This window comes from Heliangelus exortis, chromosome Z (genome assembly GCF_036169615.1).
Source record: "Heliangelus exortis chromosome Z, bHelExo1.hap1, whole genome shotgun sequence".
In the NCBI taxonomy this organism is placed as follows: Eukaryota; Metazoa; Chordata; class Aves; order Apodiformes; family Trochilidae; genus Heliangelus; species Heliangelus exortis.
The window spans coordinates 34,648,168-34,675,536 of record NC_092454.1 but is presented as its reverse complement, the minus strand read 5'-3'; the positions used below and the strand labels follow the sequence as shown (position 1 = coordinate 34,675,536).

At 38.3% G+C, this 27,369-nt stretch overlaps 1 protein-coding gene across 1 annotated transcript in view; it reads right to left on the bottom strand.

Moving 5' to 3' along the window:
* Positions 1-4,530: 4,530 nt before the first annotated feature.
* Positions 4,531-27,369, bottom strand: part of FRMD3 (FERM domain containing 3) — a 121,368-nt gene continuing 98,529 nt past the window's right edge. Inside the window, exons 9-14 of the mRNA XM_071730320.1 lie at positions 25,406-25,469; positions 24,361-24,449; positions 21,867-21,941; positions 21,244-21,312; positions 18,366-18,487; positions 4,531-7,968 (exon numbers count right to left, since the gene is read on the bottom strand). Coding sequence (XP_071586421.1) covers positions 7,373-7,968; positions 18,366-18,487; positions 21,244-21,312; positions 21,867-21,941; positions 24,361-24,449; positions 25,406-25,469 — 1,015 coding nt within the window. The 3' untranslated portion in view covers positions 4,531-7,372. The remainder of the gene's footprint in view (positions 7,969-18,365; positions 18,488-21,243; positions 21,313-21,866; positions 21,942-24,360; positions 24,450-25,405; positions 25,470-27,369) is intronic.

The window sequence follows — 27,369 nt, the reverse complement described above, 5'->3', positions numbered from 1 at the left end:
TATCCATGATACATCAGTCAAACATGACTCTATAATAAATGCTTGGTATTTCTAAGTGGGGTTGAGAGGTATGAGCAAAGGCTAGGTTGGTGTGCAGAGGCATCAACAGTACCCATGAGAGGGTAATTATACCCACACAAACCCAGACCAGGATCTTGCTTTCTTAAGTGGATCTTGTTTTCACCACCCATCACAGACACAACACTGTAGATATATTACATATATAATGCATATATAGGGAAATATGCATGTTTATGTACTTGCAGAGGCATGATGGGCAATGGCAGCACTCTGAAGAGGGTGAATGCTCACCTGCTGCTCCACCAACACTGGGGCCACCCAGCCCCAGCCCTTTGGGGTGGTGAGTAGAGGTGCACTGCAGAGCTCCAGTATGGTATTTTCCTGAATTGATGTAAAGGCTTATTTTAAGATAACCATATCTTGAAAGACCGAATCCTCAAACTATAAATGTCTAATTCATAACTCTTTGTAAGTATTTCTTTAGCATCATTTAAAAAAACAAAACAAAACAAAATAAGGAATCCCCTAGAAAATCCAAAACAAAAAATGAATATACAAACAAACAAAACCAACAAATCCAAACAACATAAACTAACCAAACTGATTTTAGAATTCAGTTCTTAAAAGTGATTCTGTGCAAGTTCTGATGGATTATCCTGTTATGCCACCAGAGGACACTCTTAAACCACCTTTTAAAGAGCACACGCTCTTTACAGGTAATTTTGTAGTCAATGGTAGATACAGATTTCTGTTCCCACAAATTACAATGCCAGGTTTTTTTCACCATATCTTCCTTAAGCTTATGATAACTCAGGTAGTCGACAGTTAATAGAATTAGTTATTAGATCTAATTTAATTTTTTTTGTTAAACTCACATCTGTAATCCTTTAATTGTATAAGGTTTTTAACCATTGTTCTCACAGATTCTTCTAATACTGTATTTATACTTTGCCTTTGAAAGCTTGTAATATATTTTGCAATTTAACTGCAACATTGTTAAAAACATGCCATTTCCATATCTGTAGATATGCGGTACCATGACACATGTACCTTAATTGCTCAAAGCAACTAAGAATGTATAGTTTAATTTTAAAAATTGATTATTTAGGAGTTACATTTGTAGAAATGTAAAACTAGCTTCATAAAATTAGTAGTAGTATTAAAAGCATTGAAATAACTACAATGTAATTTATTTATCATTATTTTAGAGATACTGGGTGCAATTTTCCTGGATGGAACCAATCAAGTAAATAAAATGAGTGAATTACACAATAAAAACACCTGATGTACTGTAACCCAGTCCTCAGAATGGAACACAAATACAAAAATTATCTTGCTTTGTTATAGTAAACTCTACTGGAATGAGTGTTTACAACAAACAGATGTAGAATTTTTCTCCATTTTCCTTACCATATGGCTCGCGCTTTGTGCTGCGGTCTAAATGAGAAAAAAAATAAAATAGTTAAATGATAAATTAGGTTCTTTATACATACAATTTATCAATAAACTGATTAGGAAAGAAACTGAGAACTGTCCGTTTCATGTTATCAGAATACTTTTAGAAACACCTTGAAGGTGGCCATGGTAGTCACTGGTGCCACAGTGGATGTGGAGGGCAGTGGAGTGAAGCTGCAGCCAGGCAAGCCCCAGCCATCAGCACAGCCCTTGGACGTCCCTGTGTGGGTCATAAGGAAAGGTCTAACACTGCAGCAGGGGCATTTCAGGCTTCACTGATCCCAAAGCCTTTCTGGTGCTTGGGGCTGCACAAACCTACCTGCACAGGGGTAAGGGAAGCAGCATGGAGCAGAGGGTGGAGAGTGTTCCGGGCACAGGGAGGGTGGAGAAAACTGAGGGCTATGCTTAAGTTCAGTGCAGCCGATTGGAAGGTCCCTGGTGTGTATTAAATTGGCAGATCAGATGGAACAGAATCTTAGGAAATGAGGATTTTGACAGGAGGAGCTTTGTGCTATGAAGAATATAGTTGCATAATTCAGAGCAGCAAAGGAGACTTTGATCAGAAGGAAAATATACACAAAGGAGGCAGTCACGAGTAACCAGCTGGTAAAACAAACTCTTTGTTTCCAGCTTCTGAGCTGCCTTCCCATGCAAAAATACGAGAGTTCCCAAGTGCCACAAAAGAGCAAGAAAGGAGTAGAACAGATTTCCTGTCCTCCTGTCTTTATTATAGAGTACAGAAGGAAAAAGGAGGGAATTAACATGCCAGTTAATTGTCCTTTAGCCAAAGAAATGTAGCCTGTGTCACCTCAGTTTCTAGTCCATTTAAAGTGCATTTTATGTTCCCTTTATCTTTTATGACTGGCAGGGCTCATTGGCAGAGCTTTATACTAGACTTGAGGGGGAGGCGGACATCAGGTTCCCCTGTGACAAGCTGTGGGATGACAAACCAAGGTTAAGGTCATTACCTTAACTAGCAAGGTACTAGGGTACTAGCAAGGGTACTAGCAAGGGCCTTCAGCCTGTTGCTTGGAGATGTGCAGGATCCACTGCAGCACACATGAAGTCTTACAGAGATGAGCCCAGGGCTCCTGAGGTAATGGGAGACAACAGGGAAACACTAGTGAAAAAACCCCAAAGGAATTCTTGGCAGTAAGTCAGCTTCATTAAGGGTCTGACTTTAAATGGTTCTATGCAAAAGCACACAGCATGGGGGTAGAAAAGATGAGTTAGAGACATGTGCATACATGCAGAGCTATGATCCTATTGATATCGTAGAGGCATGCTGGGATCATTCTTATGACTGGAGTGCTGGAATGGAAGGATACAGCCTCTTTAGGGAGGACCAACAGGGAAGATGAAGAGCGTGACATTCAGCGATGAGCTAGAGTGTATGGAATTTCATTGGGGTATGGATGAAGAGCTGCCATGAGGTTTATGGATAAGGATTAAAAGCAGGGCAGGGGACGTTAAAGTGAGGGTCTGCTACAGGTCACCCAACCAGGAACACTGAGTACATGAGGCCCTTTCCAGGCAGACACATTCACAAGCCCTGGTTCTCATGGGGGACTTCAGTGACCCTGATACCTGTTGGAGGGACAACACCACCAAGGGCATAAGCAAACCAGGAGTTTCCTGGAATACTTTGATCATAACTTCATTCTCAAAGTGACAGAGAAGCCAGTGGGGGAGGTGCTATGCTGGGACCTTGCTTTCACCAAAAAGAAGGGTGGGGAACGTGAAGCTGAAAGGAAGCCTCAGCTGCAGTGACCATGAAACGGTAGAGTTTCAGATCTTTATCAATAAAGTGATTAGGAAAGAAACTGAGAACTGTCAGTTTAATGTTATTAGAATACTTCTAGGAACACCGTGAAGGTGGCCATGGTGGTCACTGGTGCCACAGTGGATGTGAATATGGACAGTGAAGAGGGTACACAGCAAGTTCACTACCTGGGACTCCAGAAGAGCAGACTTTGGCCTCTTCAGTGACCTGTTTGGTGGAGTCCCATGGAATAAAGCTCTAGAGGGAAAAGGTGCCCAAGAAAGCCCATTAGTATTCAAGGATCACCTCTTCCAAGCTCAGGAGTGATGCATCCCAACAAAGAGGAAGTCAGGCAAACACACCAGGAGGCCTCCATTGATGAACAAGAAGCTCAGTGTAAGATGGGATTGCTGCAAGGAGTTCATCTGGCTGAGACAACCAGCACTAGCTCACCTTAAATGAAAGCAATCACAAGCAAGACAGCTTCAAAGCATCAGAGCTGCTCCAATAGGTTTCTGAAGATCAGGCTGTAACTTGGCCTAGCACAGTGTTTTGAAACAAGGGGGACCACAGGGGTGGCTCCTATGGGAAGCTGCTGGAAGCTCCCCCAGTTCCAGTTCTGGACCTGCTTCTGCCCAAGACTGATCAGCTATAAGAAGCCTGGTGAGCCTCTGCAAGTATCATACTCAAGAAAAGGAAAATGAAACTGAAAAAAAATAAAATAAAAGACCTACAGAGCAGAGCAGAGGAGGTGAGAGAGCAATGTCAGTGAAGAAGGAGAGGGAGAAGGTGTCCGAGCAGAGATTTCCCCTCAGGCCATGGTGAGATGAGGAGGAGCACAGTGGAGCAGACCCTGAAGTAGCATGATGGAGCAGACATGGATTTGTAGCCCCTGAAGTGTCACAGGTGGGCAGATGTGGAGCTGCAGCCATGTAGGACCCTGCATCAGAGGAGGTGACTGCTCCCGCGGCAGCCGTGACTCTGTGTGCAGCCCAGGCTGGAGCCTGAGGGACTGCACCTGTGAGAGGGACTCATGTCCCAGGGGTTCCTGAAGGACTCTCTCCCATGAGAAGGATACTATGTTGCAGTGGGAGAGGCTGTGAAGAGTCCTCCCCCTGAGGAGGAAGGAGTGGCAGAAACACCATGTGGGGAACTGACCCTAAACCCCCACTCCCCATCCCCCTGTGCTGCAGAGTGGGAGGCAGGAGGTCCTGTCTCATGTACCTACTGATTCTCAACAACAATGATTTATGAAATATCTTTCTCTGTAAGAACTGTCATAACTACAGAAAGCTTTTCACCAGTATATTTTATTAGGGATTCCTGCCATCATATCAACATACAAAACAATCAGGATGTTGACATATAGAAATGTGAAATTCACTGTACAAAGATAAGGCTCAAGTTACAGGTATATTCCCCTTAGTCTCCATGAAATAAAACCATTTTTAATTCTTCCCAGAGTTGTATTTATAAATGTTAGACAAACCACAAAATAGAATTCAAGTACATAACATTTTACAATATAATCCAAGCACAGACAGAAATACACAATACTGCACCCATAGGTGCTCAAAAATCCATGTCTGTTATCCCCACCAAAAGGTACTAGATTGCTGCTCTCTCTAAATATGCCCAACCATATTCTGTTTGTGTATTATGTGGTCCTGGCCTTTAAGTTACAGGACTGTCAAGACTTTCAGTTAAATTACTTTGATAGACCAGAGATTATCAGGAAGGAAGGGAAGGACTTTAAAAGGTCAGGTCTGAACATATGCACATGGTTTGTAAAGGCAGGCACATGTGCACACACACACTTGAATGTAGCCCTACATAAAACCTCACTGCACTGCACATTTTCTGAGACTATATTCTCATGCAGCTCAGCTATTTTCTGATAAGAGTCAAATCAAGCATAGCAATACTCCTGCTTCTGAAGTGCTGTAATTTACAGAGACAAGACTATATTTTTGGCATAGGATCTAACTGTTGGGATGTTTCTAAATAAGTACCAGAATAACATAGCCTGTATGGAACCATGTCTCCATAACCCTGAAGGATACCAGCTCTCACAGCCTTCATCACTCCAAACACCTTTTCAGACACCTTTGTTAAGAACCAATGCAAGTGAGTAACTTCCCCTTAAAGATAAATGTCTGCTTTAGTTCAGTCTCCATTTCTATTAGGCTGAACAATTATTACCTCATGGGAAAGGATCATTTAGCTGCAAGTAGCACAAGAAGAAAAACACATCAAGTAGCTAATAATAATGACTCTTCTGGGGAACAGACTAGTAAGGACAAACTAAGACGAGAGAAAAAAGGCCTTTGTTTACTTTAGCCTTTGTTGGTTGGAAAATGAATAGCAATCTAAAAGTCTGAGAAAACTGAGAAAAGGAACTCCTAAGCCCTGCATCTGTTTTATCATTCAAAAACTAAAGAAGATTAGAAGGGAAGGAGAAATTGTCTAAGTAAATTGCTACTTTCAAACTAGATATTTGCAAAGACTTACATGAGAAAACCAAGCAAAACTGATTCTCTAATATAACAACTAAAGGAATTTATTCAATAGGAAATACAGATATAGTTACAAGGTGTTAAATCCATGTCTAGTGAAACAGACTCAAAAATGTCTCCAACTCACAAATCTCAAAGCAGGAGAAAGACTCTGAGATGAAAATCAGTTTCCTAGTTTAAATATTATGCCTGCACTATGATTGGGGCATGGAAAAAAATAAAACCTTTCTCCTCTTAAATACAGCCTCTGTTGTCTTCAAATGTTGTCAGCATTGTCAAAATTTTAAGTATATTCTCTAAGCTATATTGGAATATCTTTAGATACACAAATCCATGTTACGCAAAACAGCATTAGATCTTGCAACTGGGCTCACAGTACCAGGGAAAGAAAGTAAATATGCTGCTATACATGATAGGAAGCATATTAGTATGCACAGAAAATATGTTGTCTTAAAGATTAGTGATAATGGGCCTCAAGGCTGAAGATGCATCTCCAAGTGTTTAGGCCTTTAACTGTGAGTCAGTAGAATATTTTATATCAACTGTACAGCCTAATGCTTTGCTTCTAAAAAGGAATACATTTTTCTTCTGTATAATTTCTAAAGTAGGTCACTCACCTACTGATGTAGCTAGGGTTTGCCTTGCCTTTTTTTTCTTTTTTTTTCTTTTTTCCTACTTTCTAGTATCTTCTTCCACACGTTATGTACAATAATCTACACTTAAACAGTAGGCTCTCTCACAGAACATACGTGGACTACCTAGTAGAGACTTTCTACAGCACTGATAAAGACAACCTGACATATAAGAGGAAGGATCATTGCTTTCAGTTCTGCTCACTTCCCCAAGCTTCACTACTGTGCCTTTCAGAAATTCTTCTGCACACTTAGTGTCCTTTCACCTCCCTCGGCTAGCCCCTACTGAACTTGAATGAACTTTCTATATATTTGCCAAACCACAATCCCTCTGTATAAAGCTATATTAAACTCATTCATTGTCCAGATAATCATTTTAAAAAAAAAATTGCTAAAAAACTAAAAACACCCCACTTGTCCTTGTGCATTATTCTTACTGATTCATACATTTAAATAACATCAGAAGTTGTCTTTTGCTAAAAATTTATGAAAAATTTTAAACACATAAAAATGTAAAAAACTAAACAGAAAAAACAAACAAACAAAAAAACAAATCCCAAAAACCCAGCATAAACTTTGCTTGTATAGGCATTGGTTAGAAGAGACTGATGTACTAAGGAGTATATTCAAAAATCTTTTCCTTTCATTGTATTCGATGTCATGGATGGATTGAAAGGTTAAGGAAAATGAAGCTTACTGTGACCCTGTCTTATATAATAGATGCAATATGATGCAAACCAAGTAAGATGAACATGAAGTCTGAAATGCAATTAAAATAATGCTGCTTCTTGGTCACTGAAAGGTGACTCTATAAGCCTGTAACTACAGGGGCAATTTAAGTGTGTAAAGGAAATTCAAGAACCCAAAGCCTGTAATGAAATGGATATGAAGACAGCTACCAACCGATGGCCCCGGGGCGTTATGGAAAACTTGCATTAACTGAAATTTTGAATATAGCCCTTAGTTGTATCATATTTATTTAAAATTTAGAAGCTTCCCAGCATGTCATGAAAGAAGTTTATTTTGCAAGCTACCCACTGCCTAAGGGGGCAGTAGTATTCAATGTGAAACTGCTGAAACTCTGGTGTCTGACGGATTTCATGAAGAAAAGAGATTTGAAGGTCCGACTCCAACAGAACAAGAAGAAGAGGAAACACAAAGAACAACAGTCCAAAGCCTACAAGGAGAAGTCTGGAGAAACTCTTCACAAAGGCATTCACCTCTAGGTTGCCCATTAGAAAGTCACAGCTCCACGTAAGCGCCCTCCGAGCTTCTTTCAGTTCTTCCTCTTCTGCAATCAAAAATGCATTTTCATCTGCTTCCAGTTCCTCAAATGAATCTGTATCATCTTTCTCATTCTCTGCTCTTGAACAGGTATCAAAGAGCATGTCAATCTCATCATCAACTGGGGTGGGCAGCAAACTGGCACTAGGATTGTATACCAGTTCTGAGATTGTTAAAGGTTCCTCTTTCATCTTCTCTTCCTGCTCAATGGCAAGATCAACATTCTCCTCAGTGTCCTTAGCTGGGGAACCTGAAGCCACAGGTACTGAAATCTCATCTTCATTTGGCAGCTGTATACCTGAAAAAAAGGAGATGAAAATAGTGATCCTAAATTTTTGCCTTCCTGGTAGCAAAACTCATCCTTCCAACAGAGGTTAGAAAGAACATTTTGCAATCATTTTGCATATTGAAAATAGTCCATACACAGTTAACAAGCCATGGAAAAGCTTTCTGAAAATCTCCAGAGAAGGGCAACATTTTCACAATACTGCAATACATCAGATCTGCTTAACTTTGTCTGGTGCAGCTAGCGCTAATAATGGTGTAATGCAAAACAATAAAAGAACAGTGTATTTTCTACTGGCAGTCAGTAGAATGAACACCTGTTCATTCTGTTATAAATGAAAACCTGGCACATATGTGAATTGGTGCTATTTGGTGTATAATAATAATAGTAAAAACAACAATGACCCACCTTCATTTCTTTAAGATGAATGAGGACAGTGGTAAGACAACGGCTTACCTTGGAAATATTTAATAGAGCATGACATTAAAAAGAGACAGTGGATTATCATTATAAATTCATATTAGCAGTAGAGAGGGTAAGAGGAACGCGGACACCCAGTATGAGATGTCATTGAAATGGAATAAAAACACCTTGTGTCTTTCAAAAGCTCTCTCTCCTCACGTCTCATTTTTCTTCAGTCACATTTCTATTCTTCATATTCAGTATGTCGTTTACCTCTCCTTTAAATTTCTCTCTTTCCCTTAAAGAGGGGCTTTTCTTAGCCTTACTGGAATGCATGTTTCTTATGACTCCACTATCTGTCTGAGCTGTCTCTTCTCAAAACTGACTACCCTTTTTCCAGTCTAACACTAACAGCAGCCCCCAAGGAAAGTGGTGGACCTCCCCCCCCGAAAGGTTTAAAGACTGAGCTCAATGGGGTGCTGAGCCATGTCACATCAACAAGTGCAGCACATTACTGTGGATGGAGAGAGCAAGCAGTAGCGCTCCTTTCATCAGTGCCTAGCCATCAAATCTAGCCATGATGAGGAGATGTCTCCTCATTATCTTAACTTGATTGTGAGCTAATAATTTCTTACCTCAAATGCTCTGCCCTTGCCTATCACATTCCTCTTAGAAATGCGTCACATTTCAGCATTAAGTATGTTCTGTGCTGATGCCTATTGTCAACAATAGGCTTTGCATTAAAAAATATAATTGCCACAGTCATCACCAGGAACACAGAAACTGACTGTAACTACAGTTCACAACAGCATGTGAACACTAGGAGGTGAGAACAGACATGGGGGAGAATCTTTCTCCTGTGCAAACTAGGAGTAGGAAATGCTTGGTCATCACACTATACTCTGAGACATCCGAGAGTGAACTCGTATCTTAAAATATAAAAGCCAAAGTTTTTTGAACTCTGGAGCCCAACATGAAGCATCTAAAGCTATCTTTAGATACACAGTTTGATTTTCAAATGTGCTTTTCACTTTCTCTTCGTTGGAGTAAATGGTAAGTTGAGCCACTTAATAAGGTACCTCAATATGGATTAAAGGACCTAATTTTAACCTCACAAATTTGAGAATCCTGGCCATAGGCTTCTCTATACCTGCTTAGATGCAAGATCAGTAATACATCTTTATCGTGTTTCTCATCACGGGACAGCTGCAGCTATTGCTAAGAAAGGTCACCCCACTGTATAATTCTTGAGCCTTCTCTCCTTCCCCAGAGTAAATTCCAGCATACATAACATACATAGTGAACACAAACAAGAAAGATCATGGTATATTTCATTAAAACTGCTTTTTTTTGTAAAATAAATGGCAAACTTATGACTTTGTGATTTACCTGTAAGAGAAAAGGCAGTAGAGGAACCTCTTCAGATCTGTGTTTTCTGAAGAGGTTTCATGAAAATTCGTAATGTCACAGTTCCAAAGCATACTTCAACTTTACAATACACTGATTAGTTTCAGAGGATAACTTAGAAGCAATGCCATCAGAGGAGGGCACACATGAAACTAAAACAAATACTACTGTTAATCTATCCTACCTATACTCTTTTCCTAATACAGTACTAAAAAAATGACATTCTTTACATTCCTATATATCCTGAAAGAAAAAGTTCAAAAGGTAAGGAAGAATTTTCAACTGGTTTACATATCGTTAAAACAAGTAATATCAAAATAACTGTATTTTACATGAACAAAATACAACTGTAAATAAAACAAAATTTAAACATTTGGAATGGGCCTTAACTGCTGCTTTTCCAAGCTCATTTGATATTTAAAATACTAAATATATAAAACTCTTTTTTTTTTCCTTCATATTGCCTGTAAAGTCATATTTCTCAAGACATGGACTGAGGAAACAATTAACCATGGCCAAAGTAAGCCCACAGCAAAGGTCTAGTTATGTTGCAATATATATATATATAAAAGCATCAAACAGATAAGAAGATAAGAATCAAACAGCACAAGTTCATTGTCACTATGGCACATACAGTGCTTGCGCAGACAAAGAATATCACTTTAAGGAACTAAAAATTCAAAATCATTCTACAATAAATATTACTGTGATACAAATCTAATAAAGGAGCAAGTTTTTCAGATTATTCACCTTTTTTTGAGAGCCTTCAAGAAAGCCAGTTATTTGAAGTAATAAAACCAGGTTAAAAAAGAAATCTCTTAAGTTTTCCAATGCAAAAGAGAAGAGAATAGAAAAGCTAAGATAAACTTGAAGCCAATATCTTTTAATTGCTCCACAATATTGCTGAAAATTATTTTCTTCTATTCATTCATAACTATTATTCTGATACTACCCTTATAGGACTATAAATTTGTGGCTAGGTTTTGAAAACTGTACTGTTTCTTTAGTTAATTTTTTTACTATGTAAAATATGTAAAGGACTGTAGTGTTGGATTACATTTGAGAAGACTTCTTCCTTCCAGTCTTAATTTCATATTTTTATTGGCAATTTACACTTCATAGATCATGATCTTTAATAATATATTACTGGAATATCAGGCAAATAAACTAAACTTTATTTCTTATACTCCTACAGCAAAAATTAGCTGCACTTTTCTGACAACTGGCCAAATTTTACAAAACCATAGAGATCTCATTTTGCTATCCAAAACTAAGTACTTTCCTTCCAACAAATTCTGCAATTGCTTCAAACCTCTAACTTGCTACAGCAGAAAGGAAAATGAACAGCTGAATAAAGCACGAGTTTACAGTGGTCATCTGCTGTGAACACGAGTGTTCAAGAGCTCTGACATAAATGTTGTCAGCTGTTAAGAGTGGTTCTGAAGGGGCTGAAACCAGCAGCTGAGGATTAGCAGGATGAAGGGCAGCCCCAGCTCCACCATTCTTAAGAAGCTGCAGCTGCTGGAAATATACCCTGAAAAATATATCCTCTGCTTATTGAAAAATTCAGTTCACACATTGTCTGGTGGCCAGATATACTGTACATGGCTTTACACACTATTCATGTGTTTACAAAAACACATCTGTAAAGGCTTTGTGTAGTGGAGAAAGGCACAAGTGTGAAGATTTCCTTATTTTAAAGCTACAACTGAAAAATTAGTTGCAATCCAGAAAAAGCAGTGCTGGGAATACTTTATACAGAAAGGCAAAGAAATTAAGTCAGGCTGCAATTAAGACAGCACCTTCCTATTTCTCTTACTACTTCCTCTAGAAATTCTGAGTGCTCCTTTGCTTATTTTCAATGTGGAAAAGTTTTTGTGTGCTATGAATAGAATGACCTTTTAGAGGGAAGGAGAGGGTGACTTTCTCACATGAGCAAAGTGCATGGGTGTCACAAAGAAAATCAAGGACAGGGAAACATAATCTAGGATACACTAAACCCAAATATTCCACTACACAGGATGCAAATCAAAGCAGGATCTGCTTCGTGGCCAGATGTCCAACACTCAGAAGCTGGAGGCCATAAATCTCTACTTTACCCAAATCCTGTGCCCGTAGAAGACACCTGTTCTAGCTTTGCAACTGGAGTAAACCAATGACAGTGTACAGTAACTCCATTTTAGGCAGTGACCTTGCTTTGGTGATGGCTGTTGCAGTCCGATGGGAAGTTCTAGAAAGGAGCAAAGCCGCATCACAGTTGCCAATTCACATCAGTTGCAAGCACCACAACTCTGCAGTGTTACAACTGCCCCCCTCCCAACTCCAGAGTTTTGTGTCACTGCTAGTGAGCACACCAGAGACTTCCACTCTGCTTTCCACACCCTGAAAAGGATACCTGAAGAGCAGAGAGACAAAAGCAAAACAGATCACGCAGCACAGCAAGCACTCTGGGATGCCTGACTCTAACCCCCTTCTAGGCTGGAAAGATCCTCTCCCAGCAGTGCTGACCCCCTTCCAGAACTAGAATTAAGCAGTGAAAAGGCGGGAAGCAGGGAGAGAGAACTGTGTATCATGGCAGCAGGAATGAGAAAGCAAGATGCATCTGTGAGCAGCTCAGAGAAAGGAGAGGAACTGCTGATGGGACTGCAGTGACTTTCAGTGTCTAGACTGAGCCAAAGGAAGCAAACCTGAGAAGAGCTGAGCACTGATGCTAAAGCTTAGCACCCAAGAATCACACAAGTGGGACATTTCAGCATGCCCACTCAGCAACAGGGCTCTCCCAAGGATTTATGTATGCCCTCTGCCATGAGTTTTGCACAAGCCAACTCCAGTCCTTGGGTTGCATACAGTTATATTCCAGTTTTATGCATGTGTACATCAAACAGAATAGCATACGTATAAACAGTACTGCAAAATCAAGGTTTTTAAGAAACAATGCTCCAGTATACAAATCTGTTGCTGGATCGATGTCATATCAAACCAGTAAGATGGCTTTCTATATATTTGGAGCCGATATTTAACCTCTCAGGTGTAAGAATGCAAAATACATGTAAATACTGATGCTCTTTCAATTTCGCTCTTAAGTTTTGAATCAAAGGAGTTAAGAGCATTCTCACAGACACTATAGTTTCCCCTGAGTAGTGAATTTATGAAGCAAATGAAGCCAGGAGCTGTCGCTACTCAGAGACAAATCACTGCTAAAATCAGGTTCTCCCACATCTCCTGTAATTACTGCTTTCAGATTTTCAGATGTTAAAAGTGCAACAATATTCTGATCTTTGCCAGAACATTCTCATTTAATTCTTCTGTAAATACTCATGTCTGAAATGAAGATTAAATTCAAAGGCATAGTTCTATAGTTGTACAGGGAAAATTAAATCTGTCGACCTATACATGCAAAAATGTAAAAAGTAATAAGAACCTCAGAAACCACAGAGAAACAAATTTTGAAATGTCTTACTTCATTAAGGAAACAGAGACATTTAGATTGATAGGGAGAGGCACCAATGTATCTTTGACAAAAGGATTTGGTATAGCAACAAGAAAAAAACTCTGTTTTCATTGCTATCCAAAGCAATATGGAATACTTTTTGTTCCTGGCACTGCACTCATGTTAGGTGTAATGAAAAAGAGTTCGAAATCAGACTACTTTCCCCATCCACCCTCCCATACTTCTATTACTCGTTATATTAAATTATTTATTTATTAAATAAAAATAACAAAATTATGGGAACCCAACCCACTCAGTTGCAGCAAAATGCTGACCTGTATCCACTACTGTACTGAGCTGTTAACAACCTGTCTGCTAATTTAAGAATTATTAAGTTTTGACAGAAATTATAATTTGCATGATATTTCTCCCCCTCAGTCTATGAAAACTACAAGGGCAATATTCCAATCATTCATTTGTTAGCAATTAACAAAAGAATCCACAATTTGCATAAGATATCAACGCAAGTTTCATCCCCATTTTCAGCTCTGCTCTAGATTCATTTTTATTCTCTGAAGTAGCTGGTGTAACATAGTTATTCACAGCTAAGTTAATTTCCAAGAGACCACTATTAGCATAATAAACTAAGGGGAGAGGAGGGGAAGGGAAGGGGAGAAAGGAGGGAGAAAAAAAATGAGTAAAATAAATGTAAGTTTACCAGCCCCTCTGGCTGTGATCTTGGAGCCATGCCGTAGTAATCGAATGCACACCTCCTTGTCACAGTGGTTAACCATCCGCAAATGAATACTTCTCTTAGTTTGGATTTTTACAAGACACTTCACCATTTTGACTATTAATTCCTCTTTTCAAAGTCTTGCAATGGCTCTACCCATACCAGCTTTGACCTTTTATTGAGTTCCCACTGAGTTCTAAGCGACTAACACAAGTCATTCTCAATGAATCAAATGACGAGCTTCTAACATGGCCAACAAAAATATCCCAGTAGGGAACAGAACGAGAGGTTATTTTTAAACATTTCCAAATGCCACATACATACAATAAAAACTTCCACAGCATCCATCTCAGCAGTTGCTAGCATAACAGCTGAACCACACACACAAGCTTAAAAATATCCAAGGCATCAAAACATAGCACAGCAAAACAAAAGCCCAGCAATTAAGGTCTGTTTTTCACAGAACAAAATGACACTGGGGCCATTATCTTTCTAAAAGGAATAATTGTGACCACTAGTGTCAGTTCTTCGCCACTGCCTGGCAACTGTTTGTGGAAAATGTACAGATAGAAAAGGAAAAATCCATGCTGTGCTCATAAATGTTAGTCACAAAGCAAGACAGTGAGATTAAAATGCTTTCATTTCAAGCTTAGAATCAAATCTGACCTGCCAGTGTATAAACAAACAGCAGAAAATTCATACATTTGGAATGTCTGTCTATGCATATGTCCTTCCTTGTGGCCAACTACTGGACACATCCATATCTACCAGAAAGATGTGTTGCTTCAGAAGGCTCCGCAACTCCCCATCCCCATTCAGCAGACTCTTAATAAAGGCATGATGCTCATATATTGACCTGATAACTTGCTCCAGCTGGAAGCTGAAATGCAACCACACGCGCAGGATAGCGGGAAAGGAGACCCCTCTTACTGGGTCTACTGAAACCAGAGGAGGCAAACTGCAAGGAGTGTACTGGGGGAAGGTAGTCTCTCACTTCCCAGACTTCTTACATTTATCTTTAATGTTTCCAACATGTTGGGCCATTTGATTCTGTTATCTGACTTCCCCACTCTCTCTGCACCAGAAAATCCATGATTTATGAGCAGATATGTACGAAAGAAGGAGGCAGGGGAGAGAGCCCTGAAAATATGTATTTCACACCAAGTGATTCCTCTCATGAAAGACATCTGCTTCAGTGGAGTTTTTGGAAAGCATCTCATTCCCTTTACTTTTTATCTCCATTTTGTCACTACTTCAAAAGTACAATTCTGCCTTCTTTTATCATCTTTATTCTAATAACTTTTGTTGCAATCAGAAAAGGATCCTTAAAATTTCACTTAAAAGGACTGGATACTCACTGTGTACACAGGAACAAAAACTGGAAAGCACCAATTCTTTAAATAACCACCATCATGTTTGATATGCAAATGAAAGCCAAATCAAGGACACATGTGTCACCTGAACAAGGTTACAAATGACTTCCAACAAGAGCACATTCATGTCAATGAATAAATATGTATCATTTGTTTCTCATGAACATTCTCATGAAAAAGAAGAATGAATGACTGTGAAATGTCAAGTCCCTGCCCACAAACTCTGTGAGAGAACCTAGGAGATTTATTTTGAAATCCTGAAGCTGCGTCAGCAACTCTATCTCCACTAACTCCCAGACAGTAAGGAGCAGGCTCTGCCTCCTGAAAGACAACTTTAGATGACCTGATACTGGCAACAAGTCCTCCTAAACGGTTGGAAGATGTTTTTCAGCAAAGGTTTCCCAGTTAAGGAACCTGCTTCTCTCCTCCAGAGCTCCCTATGTGCAGAAGAGAGCCAGCAATGTCAACTCTCAATAACCAACTGGTTTTGAAGCTCTTTTTACTCTCATTTTTCCCCTTCTTCTACACTGCTACGTTAGATGTTACACAACTGAAAGGCTAATGACTGCTGGGAACTGTGTCAGAGAGACCCTTTGCATTCTTTAGAGAGGAGGAAGAAAAGATGCAACTTCTCTTAAAATTAAAAAGAAAAAGAAAACAAAAAATGTCCTCCCCGCATTAGAAAACTGATAACACATTCTTCAAAATCAATATCCTTCCTCAGCTAGCAAAATTAGTTACCAAGAAAATTCTACTTGAGCATATCAATTTTAATGTACTTGTGAAAAATAAGTATATCATCTGTATTCAGATTTTAGAGGCATCTTAATATGATGATGGGCACAATGTTCTGTTTGCAACAAAAGCAGAGTGTTTATTTTATAGACACAAAGCATGGTAAACACCTGGAAATCTGAGAATTTGTAAATAACTTACAGAAGAAAGCTGGCAGAGCTAATTGTTGTTAGCATTAGGTATTGTTACCATAACATGAAAGATTTGTTTGTAAAACACGCTTAGAGCACTATAAATCCAACTCTGTTGAACACAGACATGCGGATACACACAGTGAGGTCAAGATCTCCTGAGTCCAGAACACTTCTTGGGAGACTTACAGGAAATTGCAAGGCAAAGTGCACAGTATCAGAAGAAATTTAAGATGATCAGACTCCATTCCATAAGTCATGGAACGATCTCAACATTTAAGAAACTAGAAAAAAAACTAGGAGAAAATTCCATTGCCTACAATCTGACCTAAGGGTGATCACTTTGGCCTCTACTAAGTCTAATGAAATATTAGAAGGAAGTAATTATCTCTGCAGACCAGAGGAATCTAAAAATAGAACCATTATTTTATTTAGAAAAGCCACTAATCTGATGAACTACATGTTTTAAATTTTGTTATGAAATGTTATGTTATGTTATGTTCCTTTCCTTTCCCTTCCCTTCCCTCTTCTTTTTCTTTTCTTTTTTCTTTTTCTTTTTTGTTGGTTTGGTTTGGTTTTGGGGAGTTGTTTTGTTCTGTTTTGTTTTTTTAACTCCTTACAGTTCACTCTGAGGTGATTAGGGCTGGTATAAGGGAGAAGGTGGGATTCCACAGAAGTGCATGGTGTGCATGTGGGGAAGAGAGCCAGTATCACTGTCAGAGAGCTGTGAGAGAGCTTGTCATTTCAAGCTGTTATTTGATAATATAGCCAAGTACACTTCAGGAAAATACTGTAAAAGAGCTAAATATTGTTAGCTTAGCAGCTGGTGGTATTTAACTATGCATAACATATTCCACAGGAAAGCCATCAGCACGAATTTCTATCAAAGGGTAGTAGTAACAAGTCTGTCTGACTTAAAGGAAATGTGACTTTCAAAATTACGTAATACATACATTTGAAACCAAACGTCTGGTAAGCGTATAGTGATGGTAAGTCAGCTGCTCCCAGAAATGAATTTCATAGCTTAGAGTTTTAAGTGTGGCACAGCAGTCTTACAAGCAGCAAGCTGTTACTACTCTGCAGTGGTGGCAACAACCTGGCAGGAACACATTGCTTGGTACTTGGATGCCAGAAAGTCAATGTTCAGCTACAGGTATTTCCCAGCCGAGGTGAATAAGTAATTGCTAAAATTAACTTCAAGTCATGTAGCCACTACCAGTCATGATAAGAAGCTAAGTATACAGACTATTTAATTTACTCTGTTCTTGCTACATTCAGTGTTGAACTGCCAAGGAATGGAAAAAAGCACGTTTGTATGTTTCCTATAAAATTAAATTAGGAGGCACTCCCAAGAAAAGGAAAATACTTGGTTGTTTTCTGTTTCCATTAATTGACCACAACAAAGCAACAACAGAGGTTGTGTTTGCCAACTTCTGAAACAATTAGACCCACAGTATCTCAAGTAAGAACGTAAGAACCACTGTTAGGTTTTGGTTGGTTGGCTTCCTTTTTTATTATGAAAAATGAAGTTATTTAAACTGTCAAAGCTGTTCATACCATTCTTTGTAATGACTGCATGTCATAATGAAAGGTGGTGTAGTGTACGTGATTTGTAAGATACTAAGGAATAAACAAATACATGGAAAACCTCGATCTACAAAGTGCATTCAAATTGATCTTCCAATAACATAACTTTTTATAATGGGATTAAATTAGCAGAGAGTTTTTCCTAACATTAGAATAGAGGAAAAAAATCAATTAAAAAGTGAGGGGAAGCAAGAAAACAACATACCTAGCAGCAAACTAGCAGTTTTCTGAGTTATTGAGTTACTATTTAGTCAAATGGTGCTATGTTGAATTACCTATTTCCTGTTAAGTTCCTTTCACATAATAAATATTTTTGAAATAGCAAGCTTAACAGCAGTAATTTTCCTCACAATATATCTCATATGAGGCTTGCATACAGCTCCTTGACGACACGATCATTTCCCAGATTGAGGTGCAGAGGTCTAAAGGTATACTCCTACTGGAGATTATTAGATTTTTTTCCATACCCCTGAGTGAGTAACACAACTTTTTCCATATATTTTTATAATAAATATTAGAAGTGTTTGGCAGGAATCAGGTAAGTGACTCACCTTCATCTAAAGGAACCTCTTCCTCCTCGCAGGGAGAAGGAAGGAGGGGCTGCAGAGGTTCCATGTTGATTATGAGTTGCTTGTTCAATGAGGGAGAGCTGCGGCTCTGGGTAACACTGGTTCTAAAAATGGGGAAAACAGTGCCAGTTTATTAACAAGTTAAAAACTGGAGTCAAATATGCCTTCTGTCAGAATCCTTCTCCTTAAATTAGGAGGCCTTAAGCTACCATAGCAAGCTCTGCACACAGGATGCTACTGCCAGCCGTGTTATGTTGCACCCTCAGCAGACATAAATCTTTCAAGACCTACAGTGTAGGAGAAGGTTTGGTGCTGGTTTACTTTCTTTTACACAGCCTGACACAGACCTTCTTGTCTCATGCAGGATTTTACCGTGTTACTCTCCACACTGCACAGGAGACATCAGTATTCAACTTCAAGGCACGAGAAGGTAGAGAAAACACAAATTATTTTCCTGATGTTGTTCCATTGCCTCCAGGACTGGATGAAAGATTTTTTATGGTATGAGCACTACAGACTGAAGACTAAATAAGGAACAACTGTATCTCTTCAGCAAACAGACATGCAGTGCTTTCATTCTCATGCCCTGCAGACACAGCCTCCACACCATGCCTCAAGGTGCTCAGGCTGGTTTTCTTTCCTGTCTTACTTGGATGTAACAGATTTTCTTGGTAGCAGGTCCTTTCCTTTCTCAGGAAAGTCTGAGAAATGCTTTTGACTTTCTTCATCATTAGGCTCATTAGCCTAAAACCATACTACCAAGACAAAATGTCTCTTTAAAGAAAGTTATCTAGTACTTACATACAAAATGCATTTCAAGTTTGCATAAAGAATCAATTTACAATTCCACATAGATTAAAAAAAACTGAATAGAGCATCTATTGCAAATGAAAAGAAGGGATAGTGTGTTGCTGAGGATTTAGGTAAACTCAGTATACTGATCTACAATCTAAGTCACATTACATGCCATTAAAAATTTTGTGGGGATAAACAAGATTCCTTGCTTAATTGCCATGATTCCTTGCTCTTTAACATATGCCCAAAGCTAGTTGTGTTCTCATTTGCATTCTATGAGCAGACTCTAACAACTGTTCAGTTTAAATTTTTATTATCCAAAGTTTTTCTCTCAGATTACTGTAATTACATTCACTCTGACCCAACCACACCTCCACTTTGTTATGCATCCCTTGGATCTTTGTCTCCAAACACAAAGATATGGAACTGTAACCTTCTCCCAGCTACATGCGTCTTTCTCAATACAGCTCTGAAACCACTGACTTGAGTTTCAGGAAGGGGGCACAGGAAGAGAAAGCTTCATCTAAATGTAGACATACAAATTTAACTTCAATTTATTAAAATTTCTATATTTCCTCCAAATGTTTTACATCTGAAAAACTACTATTTCCTATCTTCAAATCCTTTCACACAGAAACTTGTTTATAAAGATCGGTGGGTTTTTTTGGAGATGAAAATATTCCATGCTTTTTGCATACTTGTGCTATTAGAAGGACAGTGCCTCCCATTCCAAAACCTGCATTGTAAAAACACATGAAATCATTAGACTTTTTCTTAGTTTTTTGTGTTTTTTTTTTTTTAAGAAACTGAACTTGAAGCTACCGTAATAATGTAAATGCATACATTTTAAGAATGTTATTCATTTAAAATATGTTACTATTTTATGGGAGTTAATGACATTGCTCTATAAACTTATTTCCCCTCTGATCTGTTTCTTCACATTCACTAACTGTTTTAAACAATATGTGTAAAATACTTTAAATATTAAAGCAAAGAAAAGCAAAATACAAGGTAAGAAATAATTTTATGTTAATATGTTTTCTTATCCTCGGGAAGAAAGTCCTACAGAAAGTAAGTAATAACCTGTTTCCTTAAGTGAATAAATATTTTAATTTATAATGCATTTGTATGCCCAAGTAATCTACCCTGCCTCAAGGATGGACCTATATTCTGCCTTCTGTGCTCTCAGTTAAAACATTTTGGACTGTCACTTATCTGATTTTTAAATGCAATCTGCAGAAGTATTTTCAAAAGGATCCCCGCATGGCCTTAATATTAATTACAGGGCTGAACAATATATTTATATGTATTTGCTGCAAATATATTCTTACTCTTTATTTTCTCTCAAATATACATGAAATAACCACAGCCAAGTAAAAATAAGACAAACACAAACACCCCTTGTCCCTGAAAAAAAGTCACGATGAAAATAGGGATATGACAGTAAAATGACCAGAAAGTCAAGTAAACTTTAAAAAAGATTTTAAATAGCTTTTTCCTGCTGGCCTCTTTCGTCTCTTCCAGAGGACTTTAATTAGGTTCCTAGAAGTTTCATTGTCACTTCAATCAGTGATAAGGACAGGAAAGTATTTCTCTTGGGGGAAAAAAAAAAAAAAAAAAAAGATTTTCTAAACTTTTTTCTCTTTACTGAATCAACTTGGTTTTTTATCTGACCACTTTTTGGAAAGACTACCAGGTCTACCTTTAAACATGCCCATATACATAAACAAAATAGAATCTTTTAAGAAATAGTCAAGAACTAGGAACAAAATGAGAATGGAGTTTTCTGTCAGGATCATGCAATAACAGTCTGTGTCATAACACAGAAATAATACAAAATACTTACCCGACTGACTGATTCCAGTTCAAAGAGACACAGATTAAGTGTCCTGTGTAGAAGACATTATGCTATTGTCGTAATTTTGAACACTGGCAACACAAATTGCATGCCTCATTCTGCAAGCTCAGAATGACAGCCATACAGCCATTATATCTTAAAGAGTATTTCTCTGTAAGAACAGTAACTCTTAGTCCTTAGATTTTAATATTGAATGTCAAGACATACCTGTGGACTTCAGGAGGTTCCCTCTGGATTTTTGAGCTTGCCTCCACAACCTCTTTGGCTACTTTTCCACTGCATTAAAATATGAAATAAACATTGAAGCAAATGGTAAGATGATTTTATTACATGTCAACCACTATACACACATAAACAATCAAGTCTTATTCTAAAGAAGAAAAGTAAAAAACAAAAAAATAAAAATCCTACACAGTACATATGTAATTTCTCAGACGAAAGGATCTCCTGACCATTTGTCTGCAAAGCTACTGAAGAAAAAGCAACCTTTTGTATCAGAATGCTAGGAGTGGGACTGGACTGTTCCACCACAGCACCCCTGGTCTGGAGCTCCTCAGTTACAGGGGGCAGACAGGCTCTGCACTAGCTGCTCATTGCATGATCATTTCATAGAACCAAGTGGAGCCTGGTTCTAGTTAAACTGGTCTTTGACAGAAGTCTGTGTGAAGCCTCCAACTTATTTTACAAACAGCACTAGAGTGAATCCTGACCTGGATTATGTGTGAACAGGTCCTCAAGAAGAAAAAGCCCTCAGCTTGTCAAAAGCAATCACTGAAATTTCCTCTTACTTTCTGCAATGGTTTACCATGAAAAGCACAGCAAACACCCACCTATATCGAAATCTACTGCCTTTAAAAAATATCTTGCTGCTGGACATGGTCTTGATCTGACTGGATTTTGCATACCTTGAAAAAAAAAGAACAGGGGCTGTCACATTTTCATCACAGAAGGAACCGGATAAGCAAAAATTACTGTGGCAAACTACAAGTCTTGTTAGTTTTATACCACAAAGTAATACTCAGTAACAGGATTTCAACGTCTTAATAGAATACAAATTGTGCATAAAACAATTCAGTCAGCATAGAATTAGTGAGCATGAAACAAGTAATTACCTGAATAGGAAAGCCAGAAAATTAAATGCCAACATTTGCTGCCTCCCTACAGACTTTCATTCACAGGATGAAGGAAAAACTCATAAACTTCAAGGACACCCTTGGTGTGTTTGTCCTAACACCACCTGGTTTGTAGGAAGATATTGCTATTCCCACTTTCCCATTAGTAAAGTAAATAAATACTACAGTGGTAACACTTGTCTCCAAACATAGATGCATTTACAATGTCTCTGTACAGTAAACATTTTAGTAGCCTACATCACATCCTACTGCTTCTCTCTAATCACAAAGTAGACAGCAACCTTCTATCACTGTCTTATCACAGAGTGCCTCAGACACACCATCTCCTTGATGGCAAACCAATTTCAATATTTAGCCTCTCATTTCCAGAACCTAGTAGATTATCTTCTATAATTCACATCTACTTGAAAATAATCACAACAGTCAACCCTGAACCTGGTTCAAGACAGAACTAAAGCTGTTTTCAAGGTGTGCCAAGAGATCCAGCCCTATCTGAAAGTCCAGGTCTCAAGATCTTCTGAGCAGAAGAGAGAACCAAATCTAAATAAGCAGAAGTGTCATTATCATTATTTACTTACAAACTGGCCATGCCTGTTCTAATCTAATTAGAATACCTTATTGGTATCAAACAGAACATGAACAGACAGGATTCATCTAATGCTGTTCAGTAAGTAGTAGTCCACACTGTACAGCTCAGTTTCTGTGAAATGTATTAAAACTTTTGCTGTTTCAAAGCTACTATAGTAAGCCTCTATTTAGAGACTGCTTTGGCTTTCGTTTCAGGTTAGCTGGATTGTTGTTATTTTTCTGTACTCTGCATATTTACCATTACTATTTTCCAGTCTATTGGTCAGCTTCCTCTCCACTGAATATCATTACCAATTTTCATTTTACTAAAGTAGTCACCTTTTAATACACACCACAACTGAAACAGGCAGGCATAACTGAGCTATCATGCTAAAGAAATATCCCCACAGTAGCACCCTGAAGACATTTAGAAAGTGGGAAAAAAAAAAAAAAAAAAACAAATGAGAGAAGTATCCCTTCTCCACAGTGGAGGAGATATCCACACTACAGACCATGGACAGCCCATGCAGGAGCTGACTCTTGGCAGGAGTTGTGGTCCATAGAGAGGAACCCATGCTGCAGCAGGTTTAGTCTAAACGACTGCATCCCATAGGAAGGACCCACGCTGGAGCACTTTGTGAACGAAAATGGATCAGTGAAAAAGCGCAAAGAGGAAAGAGCAGCAGAGAGAAACCACTATGAACTGACTGCAAACCCTACTGCCTATCTCCCTGCACGGCTTAGGGCAAGGAGGGCATGGAGGAGTCAGGAATGAAGTTTAGCCTGCAAAAAACAGGCAAGGGGTGTTTTTAGTTTTGTCTTTAATGCTATTTAAAAAAATGAGTAAAAAGGAGAGAAACAAATTAACTTCCCTGAAGTCAAGTCTGTTCTGCCTGCGAAAGTAACTGGCAAGCAATATTTCTATCTTTATCCCAAACCATGAGCTTTTTCATCTCATTTTCTCCCTTTAGCCTGTTGAGGAGAGGGTGTGAGAGAGCAGCTGGGTGGGCATCTGGCACGTAGTCAAGGCCAAATCACCACAAGCATGTATTTGGGGCCAAACCCAAAACAGTTAATAACACAGACATAAAAGAATAAAAGCAGAGGGAGGACATTCCTATGAGTCTCTCTCAGACTCCTTCGGGTAGAAGTAACTGCCTATTCCATCTATCTACTTTTTTTATTTTCCAATCTACTCTTACTAAACACTGGATTTAAGGTGAGATAACACTACCTAACAGCAGAAGAGCCCAGAGAAAGAGGCATAACAGATTGTTTCCTCCATTCTCAAGGTATTTACAGCAGGGTTAAGATTAACAACAATGCTTCCAGACACAAGTGCAGGACTATGTAGTGAGACACTCAATGTCTCACTACAAAGTGGCAAAAACAGTGTGCTGGGAAGAGTGTAATTATTCACTGTCAAAGCCCTTCTTAATCATTCAGATTTAAACAATTTACAATACTGGTGTGATATGAAAAAAATATTCCCCACTAATTTGCATGTTTTCTGTTTGCATATTGAATTCTGTTAAAGAAATGGAACATTTAACACTGAACAATCTCCTAATTACACGTACATTTTTTTACTTTTATTGAATATAATGACTTTGGGTTTACATACTTGTAAAAAGCCTGGTTCTCCACCCCACATTTCCAAAGATGCTTGCAGGCTGCTGGTGTAGAGGTATGGAATGACAGCACAACCTTTTTCTAAATACAAGGAAGAGAAACAAATAAAAGTACTGAAAATGCTCAGTTCTCAAAAAATGAAGTAGCTGTACCTGATGACATTACTATAAACTGGATATACAGAAGACCAAGTTTTCCAGTATATTCTCAATCTTTGGTTCACCCACAGAAGTACAACCCATAGGTAGCTGATATTTAAACTGCTCAGGCAATAGTTTCAGAAATTAAAAGAAGGCAGAGGAAAAATGTTTAGATGGAGCAGAGGAGAGCATATCATAGAATCATAGAATGGTCTGACTTGGAAGGGAACTTAAAGATCGTCTAGTTCCAACACCGCTGCCATGGGTAGGGACACCTTCCACTAGACCAGGTTGCTCAAAGCCCCATCCAACCTGGCCTTGAACACTTCCAGGGAGGGGGCAGCCACAGCTTCTCTGGGCAACCTGTGCCAGTGTCCCACCACTCTCACATTAAAGAATTTCTTCCTAGAATCCAAATTAAATCTACCCCCTTCCAGTTTGAAAGTTACCCATTGTAACATCTCTACACACTCCTGTAAAAAGACCCTTTCCAGATTTCCTCTCAGCCCCCTTCAGGTACTGAAAGACTCCAGTCTATTCAGCTTACCAGAATTTGAGAAGATCATAGTAATTATCCAAAAATACCTCACATTGATCCAGGTATCAATGCCCACCTGAATCTTCAATCATACAGGTCACTCATGTTTAGAGTGGCAGGGTACAGCTTTAACTACACAAATGACCAAAACCACAAGCAACCAACACAGCACTGCATAAATCTTAGGTGATAAATGTCTCAACTCTTTGCAAATTAGACATTCTTTTGACAAAAGAAACATTCACATTAACTCAGTTTATTTTTGTTACAATATGAAGTACAACTAATTGTTTAGAAATTTGTTAAAAAATGATGTTATGTTTTACTTAATTCTAAATTAAACATAGAACAAAACTGACCCCTTTCTGAGCTCCAAATATATAAAAAGTCTTTCCTTCAAATTTCAGCTTGTAGACATCACACCTAGAAAGAAAAAATTATTTACATATAGGAAAAATCAGTAGATCTACAGGTAAGAAAAGCAACTTGAATGCAAGTTTTCCTGTTTTCTAAAGCCAAGCAGGTGGTCAAATGACACAGATCTTCAACAGAAATTTTTCAAACTTTAGCATAAAAGCATTTAATGTTCTAATTTTCTTTAAACTAGAGAACATAAGCCCAAAGTATTTTTTACATCCCAATGGACCTTGAAGATTTAAAATTGGCTGCTGGAAAATGATGAGGAAAATAAAAGCAGACATTCTATTTATTATGCAGTTTGTAATTCCTCGTATATCTTAAAATATTGGAAATTCTAATGTAATTAAATTGAAAGACAATACCCTCAGCCAACATATGTTGCAGAAGAATGCATACAATTTTCTATATGCAGGCACCTTTTACCATTATCTTATTACTATTATCTTATCTCCATCCTTACTTTTTTGTGGTTTCATATTACACGTCTTAGTAACTGACTACTTACAGACAGGACACAACAGGAAAGTAGTAAGTACAAGAAGTAGATGTTTGGCAGCACTTACTACTGGGGCCTTGTGAGCTGCAAAGCTGTGTCAAAATTTAATTTAACCCAAGTTGAAAGCACAATCTACAAATATAATAGCAATGCACCATTTAAAGGCAATCCAATGCCTCTGCTTAATTCTTATTGAAATTTTATCATTACCAAAGCAAAAATGGATACACTATATTTTTTTCATAAACTTTTCTAAGGATTTTGGATGTCAGATGGTTGGAATGGCAATGATGTTGGAGACAAGAACAATGCTATCATGGCACATTTATAACAATAGTTTTGACTTAACATTTTACAACAAAAAATCATTCCAGTTGAGAAAGGTTTTCAATTGAAAAGAACATCTTAAATATTAATTTAGATTTTTACTGCACAGTGCAAATTTCAGCTAATACTGGTTAAAGCTACTAGCGCTCACTTCTAGGTCTCAGAAATGAAAGGAGCAGTATATGGCATTCAGATAAATCTTATCAGACCTACCTTCCAATGGCCAGTGTAACACAGCTTAATGGCTTTTCTTCTGCGATTATTTCATTTTGTACCTGGTGTACATGCCAATGGAATAAGTGACTACACTAAGGTGTCCTAGGGAACAAGTTATCCTCAAGTAACATGAAAAACTAAGCACTGCAGGACCCTGTTCCCACAGTATAGTGGATATATGTTCACCAAGTACTATTCTCTCTTCTCTGCACCCTGCACTAACATTATAGTTGCACTTTCCTGATGTCAAAAGTAGAAACCAATAAAACACGATGACTAGGGCTACCTGAAACTAACCTGAGGGAAAACACAGGATAACAAATGGATGATATCAGTCAGACAAGACCCCAGAGCTCCACTGGGAACCGAATCTTCCAGACAGGACCACATTTACTTTACACCTCTAAGGATTTCAAGATAATCAGTTCTCAGTAAGGTTTCTATGGATACACAGCAAAGAGTCCAGTTCTACATAAAAAAAACCACCTCCCCATTTCTTCACCTCCTGCCCATTCTCTTCTTACAAGACAGGCTGGGATTGCTCAGGTGAAGCAGCAAAATGCAAGTAACTGCTGGTGGCATCTGTTTAGCAGCAGGGCTAAATGAGATTTATAAATTACTAAGCATGACTGCGCTCATTCACACCACATTGCTGAGGGCATGGATTGCTGTGACACCACCTGTGGAAGCTCAGTTTTACCTCTCCCTCAGACACAGCTGAGGATGTCCAATTAAGCCAAATATTTTACAGGAGTAGAAAAGAAAAGCAAAACCAGACAAAAAAAAAAAAAAAAAAAAAAAAAAAAAAAAAAAAAGGACAATTGTGTAAGTGTCCACTTCTTTAAAAAAAAGAGATTAAAAAAC